Genomic DNA, 16,961 nt, shown 5'->3' on the forward strand with positions numbered 1-16,961 from the left:
GCATATTTTCACTGGGGACTGATGGAACATGTTTTCCCTCCGTATACTTCACTTTTCAATTTCCCAGTTTTGTCCTCCCTACGTCTAGTTTTACGGTTATACTTTCAATGATTCACTAAAACATTTCGAAACAGTGTCCCCCCCTCACTGTCCAGCCATTACAATCCATCTGAAAGAAGCACCCACTGCTTTAAACTAACATAAAGCAGCAACAAGTGCATTTGAATTGTTTGCTGCCCTGGGATTCACCTCTGTTTTCGCTACATGCAGTCTTCCCTAGCACTCAGGACTTAAAAGCAAATATGTCCTCCTTTTGTAATGTTGGGGGAAAAAAAAAAGTTTGTTTTGATTCACTGTTGACAATGTGTATTGTGATATTCTGATAACAAAAGGCACTAAAATTGGACCTCAATCAAAGCAAAGGCAGTATGAAGGACATTGCTTTTGATACAAGAATATTAGTTAACAATGAGAATTCATTATCTTTCATTGTCAGCTTTCATCTTCGATAATACAGAAATGAACACAGCATTACTCAGTCATCTATTCTATTACACTACCATTTATCATGGAAGGCATGATGACCTATTTATCATATTGTGTTATTTGCTACTGTAAGTTGATATACGGAGGAAAGCGCTTTCGCAAAGTTAAATTTTTTTTAAGCCATGAATTTAAATACCCTCCCCCAATTACGCCCATGTATCATCGCCATCTCTCTCTCTCTCTCTGTCTCTCTCTCTCTCTCTCTCTCTCTCTCTCTCTCTCTCTATCTCTATCTTGCCGTACTGTCTCACAAGTCTGTAACACAAGCCATTTTTAAAGAGCTTTTGTAATGAGGTACATTTTTTGCGGGTGAGGAAAAGGAGACATCACATACTCTGTCAGAGATGGAAATGTGTCTGTGTGATCACCGATCCCTCCGAGTGTAGTAGCCTGGAGAAACGCTGAAACTGAAGGAACTCGTCATTCTCACGGAGAACAAACTCTGATTCTGACTAAAGTTAGAACTGTGGAAGACGAAGCCGTGGGGAGTTGTCAGAAATATTTCTGCCATAGGAGGGTGTCTGCGCGTCTGCTTTTTGCTCCCTCTTTTGCTCACTCTCCCTCATATTACAGTAGGTCTCTCTTTCCTCATTATCTTCTTCTTACCTACATCATCATGTTCACACTCTCCTTTGTGTTGGAGATGTACTGTGTTCTTCTGAAATGAAATAGTGGGTGACACCTGGCAAAATTAATACGGCTTTACTCGACCAAAGAATTTGGAACACTCGTCTGATTTTGTTGACTAATTGATTAGTTGTATTTAATTGACAGATCTGTAACAATGAGTTTCTCCACAAAGAATCACACAAAAGGGACCACTTTAAAGGACCAATATGTAATCTATTTACTGTAATCAATCATAAAATGACCAATAGAGATTAAGGAAACATGCTGAATTGAAATACTGGCTTCTCTGACAACAGTGTTGTCCGGTCCGGAACGTCTGTTTTTTTTGTTTCGGATCTGTGCGATCCCGTCCACTGCCCATTTCAACACGTCGTTGCCACATATGGAACAAATTGGCATACAAACACATCCTTCTGCAGCCATGGAAGCAAGCAAACCAACTGGATCAACAGAGATAACATAACATTAGATTGTACCAGACCTGAAAAGCCTCGGCACATCTTTCTGGGTTGTCAAGGCAGCGAGTATTTGAGACACACAGTTGGTGAAATGATTCTGAATACTGCTGCTGGCCAGAGGCTAACACGGTCATGTCTAGAAGGTAACCCTCAAATTGTGAAAATTTGCGCTAAATGCAATCAGCCACAACGGAGGAGCGGATGGGCCACGGCTCCAAACTTTTGAATTTGGACTGCTGTTACCCGTTTTAAACGCTAGCTGTCAGTCCTACATATTGCTCTTTTAAATCGTGTGTTTAACAGAGATGTGCTCATAAGTTTCTTGGAAGTCATTCAGCATGAAAAAATTACGAAAATCGACTAAATAAATCTTAATTGACTGAGACCAAAACGACAGATTAGTTGACTAATCGACTAAAAATTATAAAAAGATTAACCATATAATCTTAAATTGTTAATCTTAAATTGTTGCTAACCAAATTTGAGTATCGCATACACTCACAAAAATATATTTATAACAAGGCTTGCAGCGGTAGTCGTGTTACTGGTGTTACACGGTGTTCGGGCATACATACACTGTCGTTTTGCTTTTATTTTATAGTCAGATTTCACACACACAGGACGAGAGAGCGCCTATTTGTCAATATTTCTGATTTAAAAACAATGTTATAAGGGAACCATGACGTTAATGAGGCAATCACCATGCAGAGGACGGAGCGGTAACAGCCGGTGTGCACGGAGCAGCTGCGCCGTGTGGAAACCTGCGGAACCCCACAGCGAAAGCTCGAACGGAGAGGCCAGACACACATCCACCCGACGTTAAAGGTCAAAGTAAGCATATATTGAGCGTCATCTTTTCTTATAAAATGTCCGGTGGATAATCTGTAACACCGGTGTTGTCACTATAGTTTAATAACCGGTGGGAAAATGTCCTCACCGTGACATTCCTTAGTTACAACGGCAGTGCACTCTCTCATTGCACATTGACAAGCACACGGCCACCCACAGCCTCACTTTGCTCACTCGAATTGCAGCTTGTAAGTAGGTGAGCTGGGCTAAGCATTTACTTTCAAACCCCTGTGATGAGCTGTCAGGGTGGGCACAAGTTCACAGAGCCAGTCCCAGGGATTAGAGTACTGGACAAACAATCCGTCTGTCTTCCTGTTTCACTCAGACTCAGCACCTCAAGAGTCTGTGGTGCGATTCACACTGGGAAATGCTTGAAATGGCCAGTAGACATGCCAAAATCAACAAATAAGAAGAGTATTATGTCACTTGAGATACGCAGCCCAGCATCCCTTGAAAATGATTTGTATATCGGCTGAATCTACAGCTTGTATTTCAGGTATATTATATATATTTTTTATAACAATGCCAAACTCTTAAAACCAGAACAAAGAGCTCAGCAAAGATAAAGAACCAAGACGGAAAATGAACCATTGAAAGCATCACAATGAGTCGCTGCTGTACCTTACACCATGGCCAGAGATCCTAGGCTGGTAAAAGAGCAACACATAAGCTGTGGGAGAGAAGCTTCAATCCGACGAATGAGTCACCAGTCCTCAAAAACAAAACAAAAAAAACTCTCTTAATCATGAAGGATTTGTGTATGAGTGTCAAACAAATGATTTGTTTGACAGGAACTCTGCTTTCAAGATGCCAGCTTCAATAAAAAAAAGAAGGAATGGGAATGACAGAGGGCTTTTTTTTTATGAAACAAGATTGTTTGTAGTGACAGAACTTCGGTCTCTGAAACCTATTTGCGACCCAAATGTTTACCGTGATTGGCACATAGTTGAGTTTGACAAGTCCCATAGCGGGTGCAGCTTGTCTAAACTGATCAAACATGATGAGGTTTTCTGAGGTATTGTTGTCATGGATTTGGATTGGCATATGCATCACAAAGGGGAGAGGGGTGGGAAAGCATTACAACTATTTCACTGTGATTTTGATAATTAAGATTTCAGCCTATAGTTAACACTCCTTGAGCAGCTACTTTGTCAGAAATATAACAGAAAAGCAAGCCGTGTATCTGTTTACAGTGCAGCCAAACAAACTTGCATTGTTTTAATAAAGAAGTCAGCCATAATTTGCCTTTTTTCATCATACCATAAGCAACCGCTGATCTGATGTCATTCTGCAGACAGTGCGAGTACCTTTCCACACAACAGCAGGGCACAGTGAAATGTGATTACCTTGCTGAAGCATGTCACTTGACTGCTCCTTCTTGTTCATTTACTCCAAGCAATATTTAAAGGATAACTTCGGTATTTTTCAACCTAATGGCACCATCCACTAAAAGTGCTTGTTTTTGCCACTGACAGGCTGGGACAGACTGTAGAAATATGAGTGAGAGTTGAGAGAGGAGAGCCACGGGACACCGGTGGTGTCAGAGTTTGTTGTGTCGAACTACAGATAGCGTAGCTTAGTGTTATCGAAAAGATTTTCAATGTCATGGCTGAATATTTAGCTGATGTTGACAATGTGGATGCGATGTGAGCTTTCAGAACGAGACTTCTCCGAGCGAGACACACAATAACAAACAGAACGGATCAAGCGAAAGCTAAGAAAAAGGTTTTGTTTCTCCGTAGGGTCCTTTCCATAATGTTGTCACAGACACTTATAATAACAATCTGAGCCTGTTAGTGGCAAAAACAAGCACTTTTAGTGGACATACTTTGACGGTGCCAGGTTGCCCAAATTCATTACTTTACAGCTTGTTTAGTGGCTGCAGCATTCTCCCTCAATACTGGACCAATTTCAGAAAGTGTTGTCCCCATTAGACACTTTAGACACAAACACTTGGGAAAATAGGGTCCAGGTTGAAAAATGCCAAAGTTATCCTTTAAGACAAGCATTGTTTCCTGTGAATCCCGGGATTTATTGAATATCTTAAAGGGACAGTTCACCCCAAAATCAAAAATACATATTTTTCCTCTTACATGTAGTGCTATTTATAGGCCTAGATTGTTTTGGTGCGAGTTGCTGAGTGTTGGAGATATCGTCCGCAGAGATGTCTTCCATCCAATATCCAATAATAGAACTAGATGGCATTCGGCTTGTGGCACTCAAAGCGCCAAAGAAAAATACATTTGAAAAACTCAACAGCAGTATCTCTTTCCATAAATCATGAGCTGGCTACTCAAGATAATCCACAGACCTTGTTGTAGGGTCATGTATAGGAACTATTTTCTTTCTAGCGAATTACATCCTACCGACCGTATCACCGTGCAAAAGGAAGCGTGTCACACAAGTCGAGTGCCATCTACTTCAATACAGCATGATGTTCATTTAGTAAATTATGATCCAATTTAGAGTCAAATAGATGATAAAGCAGGGTATGCTTTAGGGCGTGGCTTGTGATTGAAAAAATGCTGAACTCAAGGCTTCAAAACGGCAGTCCACAAACCAATCGGTGACTACGTCCACTTCTTATGCAATCTATGGGAAAAGCATTCGCCAAATCTTAATCATCATCAAGCATCAGAGCACTCATTGTTACGTAATGAACCAGATTCATTCAACTTTAGGTGTGCTTCACATTGTACGACCCATTGCACTGGCTCTCTGCCACCTCCGTTTGACAACCACTGAACTTTGACCAAGTTCTTTCACTTAGAGATAAAATCATAGTGTGTGATATAGAAATATTCTAATCTCATGCTTAGTAGGAACCAGTTGATCATGTTAAAATTAGTTTAAAAGGTTTAATTTATTACAGCTGAAATTGAGTTAACAAATGTGTACTGGAGAGGAGAAAAGAAAAACATTTTCCTTTTAACGAATGGATTAAAACTCCAGCCAAACCGAAAATCAGTGCGGTATCCCTTGAGTAAGAGACAATTAATTTATAAGCCGGTTTATCCACGGATACTGGAAAGTAACAGCTCAGCTGAAGTGCACTCACCTACAGAGTTTGCAATCCTTGTTTCTTACTGAACATCTTTATTCATTATTATTTCACCTATTTGCCATTTTATTGCCTCTTTCATGCACATTGCAGCATAAACGAGATACGCAGGTGGTTTGACAGATGGCCATTTTTGGTTTGGTGCAGCTACATGCAAGAATTGAGGTCGTCTTGCGCCAATTTGTTTTGTCCCATTTCATTTCGGTCTTCCAGTAATGTTTTCCTTTCAGACTCGGAGACGAAAAACTTCTCTCTGTGCTTGTGGGATACAGTCGATATGTGTGGGCCATCTCACCATGTAGCATTAAACTAGTCCTCAGGTCTGTCCATGGCAATCGATACGTGAATCAATATCCGTGTTTGTGCTCTCCTTTTGATTGAGGTACAGTTTTCGATGCAAGACATGACACTTGAAAAAGAGGTCAAGATTGTTGATGAAATCCTGCTGTCCGATACATGGATTGCACCACAGTGCGATGCGCTACCAAAATAACCTTGAACGCCTACGATATGTACCAGGTTGTAAGCTTGGTTGTACCGTTAAGACAAGGCGGCACCCTCTCAAGGCCGTGAACCTTGATTAAATGTCCTAGAGCAGCTTGCAACCGCCTTCTTGTATTTAGACAAAGTGCTTATGTGGGGAGAAAGAAAGCAAGGGCTCCGCGTAGACGCAGAGGAGTAGGACGAGGCAAAGACTGGCGGGTGGAGAGAAAAGAAAAGGAGATTTAGAAGGAGAGGGGGGTAGACAAACCTCTGAGTGGTTTTCTGTTTATTCTCGTCCTGTTTCCACTGTCGCTGACAGAAAGAAATGGCTTGAGAGATGTTAAGTGTGATGAAAGGAAGGGAAGAAAATTAGATGAGGATAGAAAAGGGGAAAACTGACAGTTTGTTCCTGGAAGCTGATGCCATAATCTCTCCAAATGCACATTGTATTATCAGTTTATTATCAGTGTGTGTGAGCAGAAGGAGCACATAACCATGAAATACAAAAACGATGGAATCACATAAGATATGCAAACTGATTTTTTTTTGTTTCAACATTGTGTAGTTGACCTTTATGCTTTTGTGCTTTCATACAATTCGGAGCTATCTCTCCATCCTGCCGGTATCTACAGCATCCTGCTTCCTTTTTTCCACTTCTTCTTTCTGTCTCCTGTGCTTCCTCTTTCCCACCTTTTGTGTCCCTTTCCACCTCTTCATGTTCATCTCTGATGTGTCACCCTTACACTTGACATCTCCCCTTGTCTCCTCCCACGGATTGTACCTCTCTTACCCTTTCCTCCTTTAATTTTCCTTTTCTTCTCCTCTTGTTTCATGTCCATCATTATTTTTTTTTTCTCCCCTCACTTTGCCCAGCTCTCCTCTCTTGTCTCCACTTTGACTTTGTTCCTCTGTCAAGTCTCCCGTCCCCTTCCCTCATCAGCCACCTCTTCTCTCTTCTCCTGTCTTGTCCTCTCAACTCCCCCGTGTACTTCCTCTCCTCCTCCTCCTCCTCCTCCTCACCCCATCTTGTCTCTTCTTCTTCTTGTACATAATATTCCCCCTCTCTTTTTCTCCTCTCAGAGTGAGGACCTTCCCTAAGGACTCTGCCTTACTGGGCAGGGACACTGTTCGAGCCCTGATGTACTACGCCCTGAAGGTCTGGAGTGACATCGCACCACTCAACTTCCACGAGGTGGCCGGCAGTGATGCAGACATTCAAATCGACTTCACCAAGGCCGACCACAATGATGGATATCCCTTTGACGGGCCAGGGGGAACTGTGGCGCACGCATTTTTCCCTGGAGAAAGATTCACAGCAGGGGATACGCACTTTGATGATGACGAGGCCTGGACCTTCAGATCTCCAGGTGAGGAACTTTGCAATCTGCTTTATTAAACCACAGAGTCTATGTGTTTGTACAAAATAAACTCTATTTTCCAGCCATGTTTGTATCTAAAAGATAACTGCTTCATTTATCCATGACTTTTAGCTATGTTTCAACTGCTTTGCTCGCTTGCTAATTAGTTTTCATGCACAGTTGCAACACATCACATCTGACAGGTTGATGGGCAGCACACTGGTTATTGTAAAATTTCTAAAGATCGGCATCACACTGATTTGTAATCCTATTTGGCTATTTATTTTCCTCACCCTTACCATTCCACCCTCCTTTTTTAGAGGGGTAGGGGTGGGGGATAGGGGATGTTCAGGATAAAAAGTCAACAGTAGATGTCACATAGAAGTGGTGTACATCATCTGAAAACTGGGAACCTGAAGATTAATTTGAGATGCAGTTCAGCACTGTGTGTTAAGTTATCCTCGTCATTAATAAGAAATATATATTAATAAATTAATTAATTAATTAAAATACATTGTGAAAGTGTATCAGGGCTTAGAACATGGTGAGCTTGTCTGCTGACAGCACGGAGCACATTGTGGTGCGTTCAAGCTCTACTCAGTAAAAATGCGAAATGAAAAATAGTTTGTGATGGTCATCCCCATGCTCACTTATGTCTCATAACAGCAATTTTGGGTTGATACCATTTGTTACACAGATTTGGTGTTAAATAGAACCTTTTTTACCACTTGAGAATTGATCAAAATTATCAATATTCCCTCCAAAATACCACATTAAAACACCAAGACCTTGAGGAACACCATAGAAAAAGCCATGCTGTGTTTTGGTATCAACAACTTTTGAAATTTGGATACTTCTGCAAGAATTGCATTTTTTGGTGATTGGATGGAGAGCACTTCTGTTCTGGAAACTGCTCAGAAACCCCCTTATTGTCAATCTAACTAGGAAAGCAATTAATCCTTTGTATGCCCTAGGTCTCTTGTTTGTGGTTGTAAAGTTTCATGAGGCTGTGATTATCCTAGAGGTCACCACAGGTCATGTTCTACACTGATGTCAAATAAAAAACAAATGGTCTCACTACAATGAAATGTCTACTATGGGGACTGACATCATCACACATAAATACAATTGGGCTCATTGGATCAACAAGAGTCTCAACTTTATAGTCATACCCAATTAATGTAATTCAAGAATGTTTAGCGACCCCGGTATGCGAAAATACTGTATGTAAATACAACATTTTAGGCGAAAATAACACATTTATACTGCATTCAAATAACTGCATGATTTTTCCCCAAAACTGCATGTTATTATAATAAAGTGGGCATGTCTGTAAAGGGGAGACTCGTGGGTACCCATAGAACCCATTTTCATTCACATATCTTGAGGTCAGAGGCCAAGGGACCCCTTTGAAAATCACTATGCCAGTTTATCTACGCCAAAATTTAGCCTAAGTCCGTAGCGTTATTTAGCATGATATGGTTTGTAACCATGGAACCCATAGGTTTTCTAGGATACCAGTATCTTTACTCACACTTCCTTGATAACTGAGCCAACTACGTCCCAAATCATTTTAGTGCAGCAAATTAAATGAGCTTTCCACGTACCCCCTGGCAACTGCAGAAGCCCCCCCTAAAGTACCCCTAGTTGAGAATCACTGTTCTAGCTGATTCTGTAGTACAGCCCTTAATTGCTTTAAACCTTCATGAGTCAACTAATTGCAATGTTGTGTTCTTGCTGACATCCTAAAATGTCTCCAAAATAATGAAGTAAGATCTGTGCACGACCCAGAGTGACTGGAACATTGTTTTTATGCTGAAATGCTTAATGAATTAGTGGATGCACAGAAAAATAATCCTCAACATAATAATTGATAAATCTCTTAAAGCTACAGTGTGTAACATTTCAGGGGATGTATTTGCAGAAATGGAATATAATGTTCATAACTATGTTTTCATTAGTGTATAATCACCTGAAACCAAGAATCGTTGTGTTTTCGTTAGCTTAGAATGAGTCCTTCATATCTACATAGGGAGCGGGTCCTCTTCACAGAGTCCGCCATGTTGCTCCGCCATGTTTCTACAGTAGCCCAGAATGGACATACCAAACACTGGCTCTAGCGAGAGCCTTTCGCATTTTTACATTACCTGAAGGCCACCGTAGTTCTCCGACATGCTTGTGAAATTGCGGTAATGTCAGCCGCAGAGTGCAAAACCGTGGTACTGCAAGCCGCCGTCTGACTTCCGTTGCTTTTAAAGTAGTGTTGTTATGGTAAGGATGGTCTCTGAGCGAGGCGAACAGCGTTACCACGTTTTTGCTCTCGGCGGAGGGGTACTAAGTTTGTTGCAATCTGCAACCACACCACTAGATGGCACTAAATCCTACACACTGTACCTTTAATCTCTTGAATCAAAACTGCCCAACATTCCCTGAAATAACAAGCGATTTCATACTTCCATCATGAGCTCTCAAAGCTTGTTACAGGCATTCTTCACATGTATTATGCAGTTCAGTGACGAACGATTGAAACGATGATTGATAGATTCGTGAATATGTATTAGTTGCAGCCCAGCTGTTGAGATTTCAAATATGATTTTTCGCACCACAGATAAAATTCTGTTATCCTATTGTATTGAGGTCAAGGCAGAAGTCTCAGTCAGAAAAAAAATAATTATTTCCATGGATATCATGTTTTAATTTCAGACACTTTAAGTCATTATCAAGGTAGCTCATTAACCTGAGCCAGGTTAATTATTATCTGTTGTAATATATCATTACTAAGTCTGTTATTAGTCATCTACACACAGACGCCCATTCCAGTGCGGTAAAATGTATTCATCCAGTGTGTTTTTGCTTTGAGCTGTGTGGGGCTAATAGATTGCTTTATGCGGCGTTATCCTGAATGATCTGGCCAAATTACTTTCATCAAACAGTTTTGAAAGAGCATGATTACCCGCTGAGGGAGATCTGCGAGTTTGAAATGAGGACAGGATGACAGCGGCTCTAAATGGAATTCAATCAGTTCTGCCAATCAAAAATAGATGAGCTTATATTAGAAATATCCGTTATTCTTTGACAGCTGTGGAAAACACAGCGCAGTGCTTTGGTGTTTTGGCTTTAGAAAGTGAGCCCCCCCACACACTCTTACGCACACCACCCTTTCATACATTCAGTCACTCACACAATACAATATCTGTCCTCTCTGCAGACGTCATCATTCACCCGCCTCCTCTTTGCACTTCTGCAGAACTGTCTGTGTCCTTGTTATTTTGTGAATAATTGCGAATTCCAGACTCGTTGCGGTATGTGTGTGTCTTCACACTGGTGCAAATTAAATTGTTGGTGGCACAGCAGGACCATTTTTCAAAAATAAAATGTGACCAAATCGTCGCATTCTGTAAACCTTGGCGGTCTTGTCGCTCAGCATCATCTTCATTACTCCCTGCTGTCCTTTGCTTTTTAAAAAAAAAAAAAAAAGGAGGGAAGGAGGGAGGGAGGTGGCAAGCAGGAAAGGGCAGTATAGGTCCACTCATCCAGATGAAATGAGCGGATGGAGTGATCTAGTCGTACTGAATGCATCGTCAGGCAGAGGCTGTCTCAGTGCGGTCACACGAATGACAACATAAATCATTAACTCTCCTCTTTTTCTGACTTGCTTTCTTTAGTCCTCCTTTCATCTGGATGGCTCGATTTAAAAATGCCCTTCCTCTCTCCTCTGCTCAGTACCTCCATTCATCCCTTCTTTTTTGAAAGATGGATGGACAGCAGAGGAGAGAGGGAAACGTTATGAGAGGAGAGCTAGAGATGATGATGTGGGAAATATTTGGCTAAAACGTCTCTCACAAGTTTCCAAACTAAGTCGAGGCGTGGAAGTTCATACTGTTACGACACAGCAATCCCAACTCGAGGTCCACTTACCAGTGACGGTGTTGTCGGATGAGGGAGACCTGCTCAGCTCTAGTACTTTACCAGGTCTAACAAATCTAAACCCTTTTGACCTATTAATCGTTATTCAATTACACTGATACAAAGGCTTCAAAATCATGCCACGACGCTAAGGCTGCACAATTCACTGAATATTAATCGCTATAATGATTTTGGCTTTCCACAATTAAATGAATAGTATCAACTGTGATATTGATGTTTAAAATGCTCCTCTCATAGAAAACTCTGCTGCATAAATCAAGTGATTCCTAAACTAACAGCTTGAAATGCACCGTCAATCAGCATCCGATCAAAGCCGGACGGTTTTCAGCATTCTCGTATATCCGATTTTTTTGCCGGTCACACACATGTGCCGCCGCCACGTGATGGTTTTATGTTGGCACACAGCGGCACAGTCCGTAATGTCACACACACACACACACACACACACATGTTGTCGGTGTGGAAGTTCTTCAATGTGAGTGAAGAAGACATACAGTAAAGCTGCAATTTGTCACAACTGCAAGTCCAAAATAAGAAGTGGAGGAGCAACCTTAAAACATTTGCAACAAGTAACGTAATCAAAAACGTATTAGATTGTAATTTATTCCCCTGATGCTGCTCAGAGTAGTCGCAGTGACCAGCTCGTCTACCGACAGCACGGTGCACATTGTGGTGCGTTCAAGCTCTACTCAGTAAAAATGAGAAATTAAAAAAATATTGGGTGATGGTAAATTATAACTCTGTCATGATGCATTCAGATTTAATCTTGTAAAATGTACTTTGTGGCGAGAAACTTGAATAAATTCTGTTGTTTGAAGGAGATGTTTTCACAGCAATATAAAATAGGTAATAGAGAGGGAATTATGAACTGTTTAACTTCCAAACATTAGCTCTAAGCAGCTTATAATAATAATTAGAACTACTAATGCCAAGATTTCTTTTAATCAAAGCAAGTATTTAAATAAAAATACAATAATTTATTTCCTAATCATTTGAATTGTGTGTTTTTATGCAAATAACCACCATAGATGACAATAACAAAGTAAAAGGATAATATTTGGAGTTTTTGACAGTTGGAATGTAGCACAACATGGAAGAGAATATGAGATTGCAATAAAAATATTTTGTCCCTAAAATCTATCTATGAATAATCATGATCAATATTTGTGATCTCAGTATTGATCAAAATATTAAAATATAAATTAATATCATGATTATAATTTTGGCCATAATCGTGCAGCACTAAACAACGCTGGCATGAAGATTACAGATTATAGATTATTTGAAGTTGAGTTCAAAACGTAAGCAAGAATGCATGGCAACATGTGTTGATAGTGTTATCTCCAGAAAAAGTTGACCCTTCTGCAGCTAGCAGGAGCTATCGCACTATATGTTGGTCCATCAGTCCCAGGATACAAAAAAGACATAACATGCAGCACTGTGGAGCAAAATGAAATCGGGCTGTGTTATAGGCTGGCTGATAAAGTGAAGGGTTTTGCTAGACAAGTCAGTGTCTTGAGGGTGTAATCCTGAGCGAGTACATTTAGCACGGAGCTAAAATAGATATTTGCATATGGTTTATGTAATGTCAAAGTGACACACGTAGGCTGATAAGCTAAACAAATGAGCAAAAGGGTTGTTAGAATTTTAGGTTATTGGTTTTATCTCACAGTAAAGCCCCACAAAAATGATTTATTATCGACTGTCACTTGGAGAGGTCCAGATGCAGTTAAGAGGTCTCTTCTCAAAGACAGTTAAAGTGCTGCACTTCGTTATACACACAGAAAGTGACAGAAATTAGTCTGTAAAGAAATTCACCGCACACCTGGTCAATCACTGCATGAAGTGGGCATCCTTGTCGTATTGTCTGTTTCAGAAAGTTACAAATGTTGTTGAATTGTGAATTGTAGTGTGAATGAGGCTAAATAACACTCCAAACTCGCACTAAATTTTGGCAAGGAAAAACTGGCATGTCCATTTTCAAAAGGGTCCTTTGACCTCTAACCTCAAGATATGTGAATGAAAACGACTTGTATGGGTACCCACAAGTCTCCCCTTTACAGACATGCCCACTTTATGATAATCACATGCCGTTTTGGGCAAATCATAGTCAAGTCAGCACACTGACACACTGACAGCTGTTGTTGCCTGTTGGGCTTGGGTTTGCCATGTTATGATTTGAGCATATTTTGTATGCTAAATGCGGTACCTCTGAGGGTTTCTGGACAATATTTGTCATTGTTTTGTGTTGTTAACTGACTTCCAATAATGAATATATACATATATGAGCAGCATATCTGTCCACTCCCATGTTGATAAGATCATTAAATACTTAACAAATCTCACTTTTAAGGTACATTTTGAACAAATAAAAAATGTAATTTATTTGCGATTAATCAAGATTAACTATGGACAATCATGCGATTAATCGCAATTAAATATTTTGATCGATTGACAGCCCTAGTTGAAATCCATTGTGGTTTTGTGGTTGGTACGAGGAAATTTGGACCCCAACCTGGGCTTTCATGCCGTACTGTAGGTTTATTCTTTCTTTAATGTATGAAATATGCCAACTCAATGGCAGAGAAATGTTAAAAAAATAAAGAAATTAACATTGATTTGTTTAATTATACAGCCTGGTTGCACGAAAAGGTGTACGAATAATATGATAAGACGCAAGGCAAAAAGCGTATAATAAGAATGCTTTTGGCTTGTCATTTTCACGCCATGTAGTCTGTACTGACTATACATATTTTACATGGCTTACGCACTTATTTTGAGGCCAACCATGATGTTTTTCCTAAAGCTAACAAAGTATTTTTTTTGCCTAAACCTAAGTGAGTGGTTTGGTTGCCCTCTTTTTTTTCATATTCACACCTTCGCGAGACAAAACATGACACTGACATGCTATCCTCTGGTGAACAGGCGGGACTATTACACACTTTGGCGTGAAATCGGGTTGAATTATATTTGCTGTTTGTGGATACTTGATGTCGGTATTTTGCCTTTGTTTCTATAGAATTGCAAATAGCACCTAAGCAGGGGAAGAGTATGTCACTGCTGACATACTGCTGACATGCTGACGTATGTCACTGATGGTATATATGCTGTACTGTATATACCATCATCTGCTGAGAGGCCCCGCAGCCAAGACATGAATGGGTACACTACCAGAAGTTTGTGATATGTGGGCTTTGCCATTACTCCTCCTCTGTCTCCAAGTGAAGCTATTTTTTTCCCTTCCAGTAGAAAAGAGAATTGCATGACTTGGCAGCTTATACCTATTTCTTACTACACCTCTTTTCTCACCTCACCCTCCGACATCCCAAATAGAGTAATTCCCAGATGAAAGATGAATTCATGACAAAACCTGACGCGAACAGCTCTTCCGAAGCTGGAAGCAAAACGGAGAGAAATCTGTAAGCAAGCAGTATCTTAGGCAGCAGCTGCACTTACAATATGAGTGATTTTGCCACACAGACGCAATGACAGCACGCCTATACACTCACTGTATGATTTCCAGCGTTATGTGTACATTATCTTGTGCAATACACTGTGAGAAACAGAGCTCGGTTACAGTTCATGCACCAGTGCTTTATTTGATGTTGCTGGGTTCTGAAAAAAGTTGCCATTTGTAGGCCATTGAAACAAGCCTGCAACTGTAGTATTTGGATGCCATGGAGCATGTGTTAATTAGCTGGTTATGTGTCCTTGGTGTAATGTGATTGTCACAGTGCTGCTGTCAGATTTTTCTTGTAATATCAGGAGCTCTGATCCCCACTTCACTTTGTCATTTAGTGTGCAGACGGTTATTCGCTTGTCACAAACAATAAGCAGGACCAAAAAGTCCAGCTCTGTTGCAAAAGAGCTGATATTTTGTGAGACCAAAAGGTCGTGTCTGATATCAAAGATCTGAAGGACGGATTTGATTCAGTATTATGATCCTCCTAAATGAATTTGAGGTGTTGAAACAAATGCATGCTTGGTTTCTTAGTCTCTGTTTTATCTCTCAGATAGCTGAGCCAAAAAGGAAGTGTGTGTGTAACGTGGGGAGTTGGGATCAGAAAGGTTAGATGTTCATTGTTTTCTTCATCAGTACGAATGTGGTAGCCGAGCAGAAAACGACACATATTTTGTGAGTTTAAAATCTCTTATCGAACGGTCTAAAATTGGTTTTGTTTAACATGGTATCCATATGCCAGGTTAACACTGTTTCATTCTATTTCAACTATTGTCTCACAAGAAAAGGTCTGTAGAAAGACCAAGAGCCCTATGGTGCATTTTGACCTCATGTTTGGGATTAAACCTCAACAGAAGGATCCAGTTTAGAGGATGTGTGTTGTCTTTGTGTGTGTTTGTCTGTCTATCCCAGCTGGTGAGTCTGTGATGGGGCCGGGACCTGTGTGGGTCTCCCTCCTTTGTTTTCTGCTGTCGGGGCTGTGAGCCATATGTTACAGGACAGCAGCTCAGTCTGCTCCAATTAGACCTCCCACCAGGCCGGAGCAGTGGCAGGACAAGCAGAGGATGCTGTAGTGTAGCCTGAGTGTGTGTTTGGGGGGGGATTAGGAACAGCTGCATGTATGTGGGTTTGGTTAATGGAAGCAGGGCAGTGAAGGAGGGAGCAGTCAGACGTGTGACCCCCGTCTATATGACGCTAATTTATTTTTCTGCCTCCATCATAGTGCTCTCCAATATTCACAGGTTATAACAACTACTAAGGTCAAGTACAAATTGTATTTAAGACATTTCTACTGAAGACTAAACCAGTAAAATAGCCCATAAAACCCATTTTCATTCACATATCTTGAGGTCAGAGGTCAAGGGACTCCTTTTGAAAGTGGCCATGCTAGTTTTTCCTCGCCAAAATTATGCGTAACTTTGTTGCGTTATGTATCGTTCTTCCCGACAAGCTAACATGACATGGTTGGTACCAATGGATTCCTTAGGTTTTTCTAGTTTCACATAGTATCTTCCCTCTACCTTGAAAACTGAGCCCGCTACAACCTCTGAAAGACAGAATAGCGCCCGGGGCCCGCCAGCAGGCCGTCAGAGTTTTAAGGGGTTAAAGATGATGTTGATTTTGCCAGCCATAAATAATTCAGGGAGGCTGAAGGACGATGGTACCCGTTGTGTTTGTACAGTAAAGTGGCCTTCGATGTGGGAGAAAATACAGGTTGATTCTGTGAATCATCATCCCTGGTTGGACGTTCCTATTTTCAAGGATGCCTCTTTCCGCAGCTGTGATGAATCCCCTCAAAAAACTCTCCTCAAAATGTTTAATCAGCTTCCCGAAGATAGCCACATACCTTCTCTCTTCCTCTGTGGTGTCGGGAGTGTTCAGCTCACCTCTGGATTATAATGCTTTGTTAAGCCGTCGAGTTTCTCCCACTCTGAGGCTGCCAGACTGGCGCACTGAGGCGTAGGGGGGAAAAAAAAGTTAATTAAACAACTCTTAATTTCTCCAAGTCACACTCTGCCAGCCTCACCTTGCTGCTATCTCACAACATCCTCCCCCAGCATCATCAACTCGTCTCTAGCTGCATGTCAGTATCACTGCTTCCACATGTCGTCCTGCCTTTTTAAAGCGGGAAGACGTTAAGTCCCGCCCGGCATCCGCTCTGCTCCCACAAAGCTATCAGATTCATAAAT

The 16,961-nt window shown here is 40.9% G+C and overlaps 1 protein-coding gene across 2 annotated transcripts in view; it reads left to right on the forward strand.

The window, feature by feature from the left end:
- LOC119478699 (matrix metalloproteinase-17-like) overlaps positions 1-16,961 on the forward strand; it is an 88,288-nt gene that overhangs the window by 43,585 nt on the left and 27,742 nt on the right. For both annotated transcript variants that reach the window (XM_037753611.1, XM_037753610.1), the window contains one exon: positions 7,108-7,394. In XM_037753611.1, the coding sequence (XP_037609539.1) occupies positions 7,108-7,394 (287 nt within the window). The remainder of the gene's footprint in view (positions 1-7,107; positions 7,395-16,961) is intronic.

This window comes from Sebastes umbrosus, chromosome 19, assembly GCF_015220745.1.
Source record: "Sebastes umbrosus isolate fSebUmb1 chromosome 19, fSebUmb1.pri, whole genome shotgun sequence".
Classification (NCBI taxonomy): domain Eukaryota; kingdom Metazoa; phylum Chordata; class Actinopteri; order Perciformes; family Sebastidae; genus Sebastes; species Sebastes umbrosus.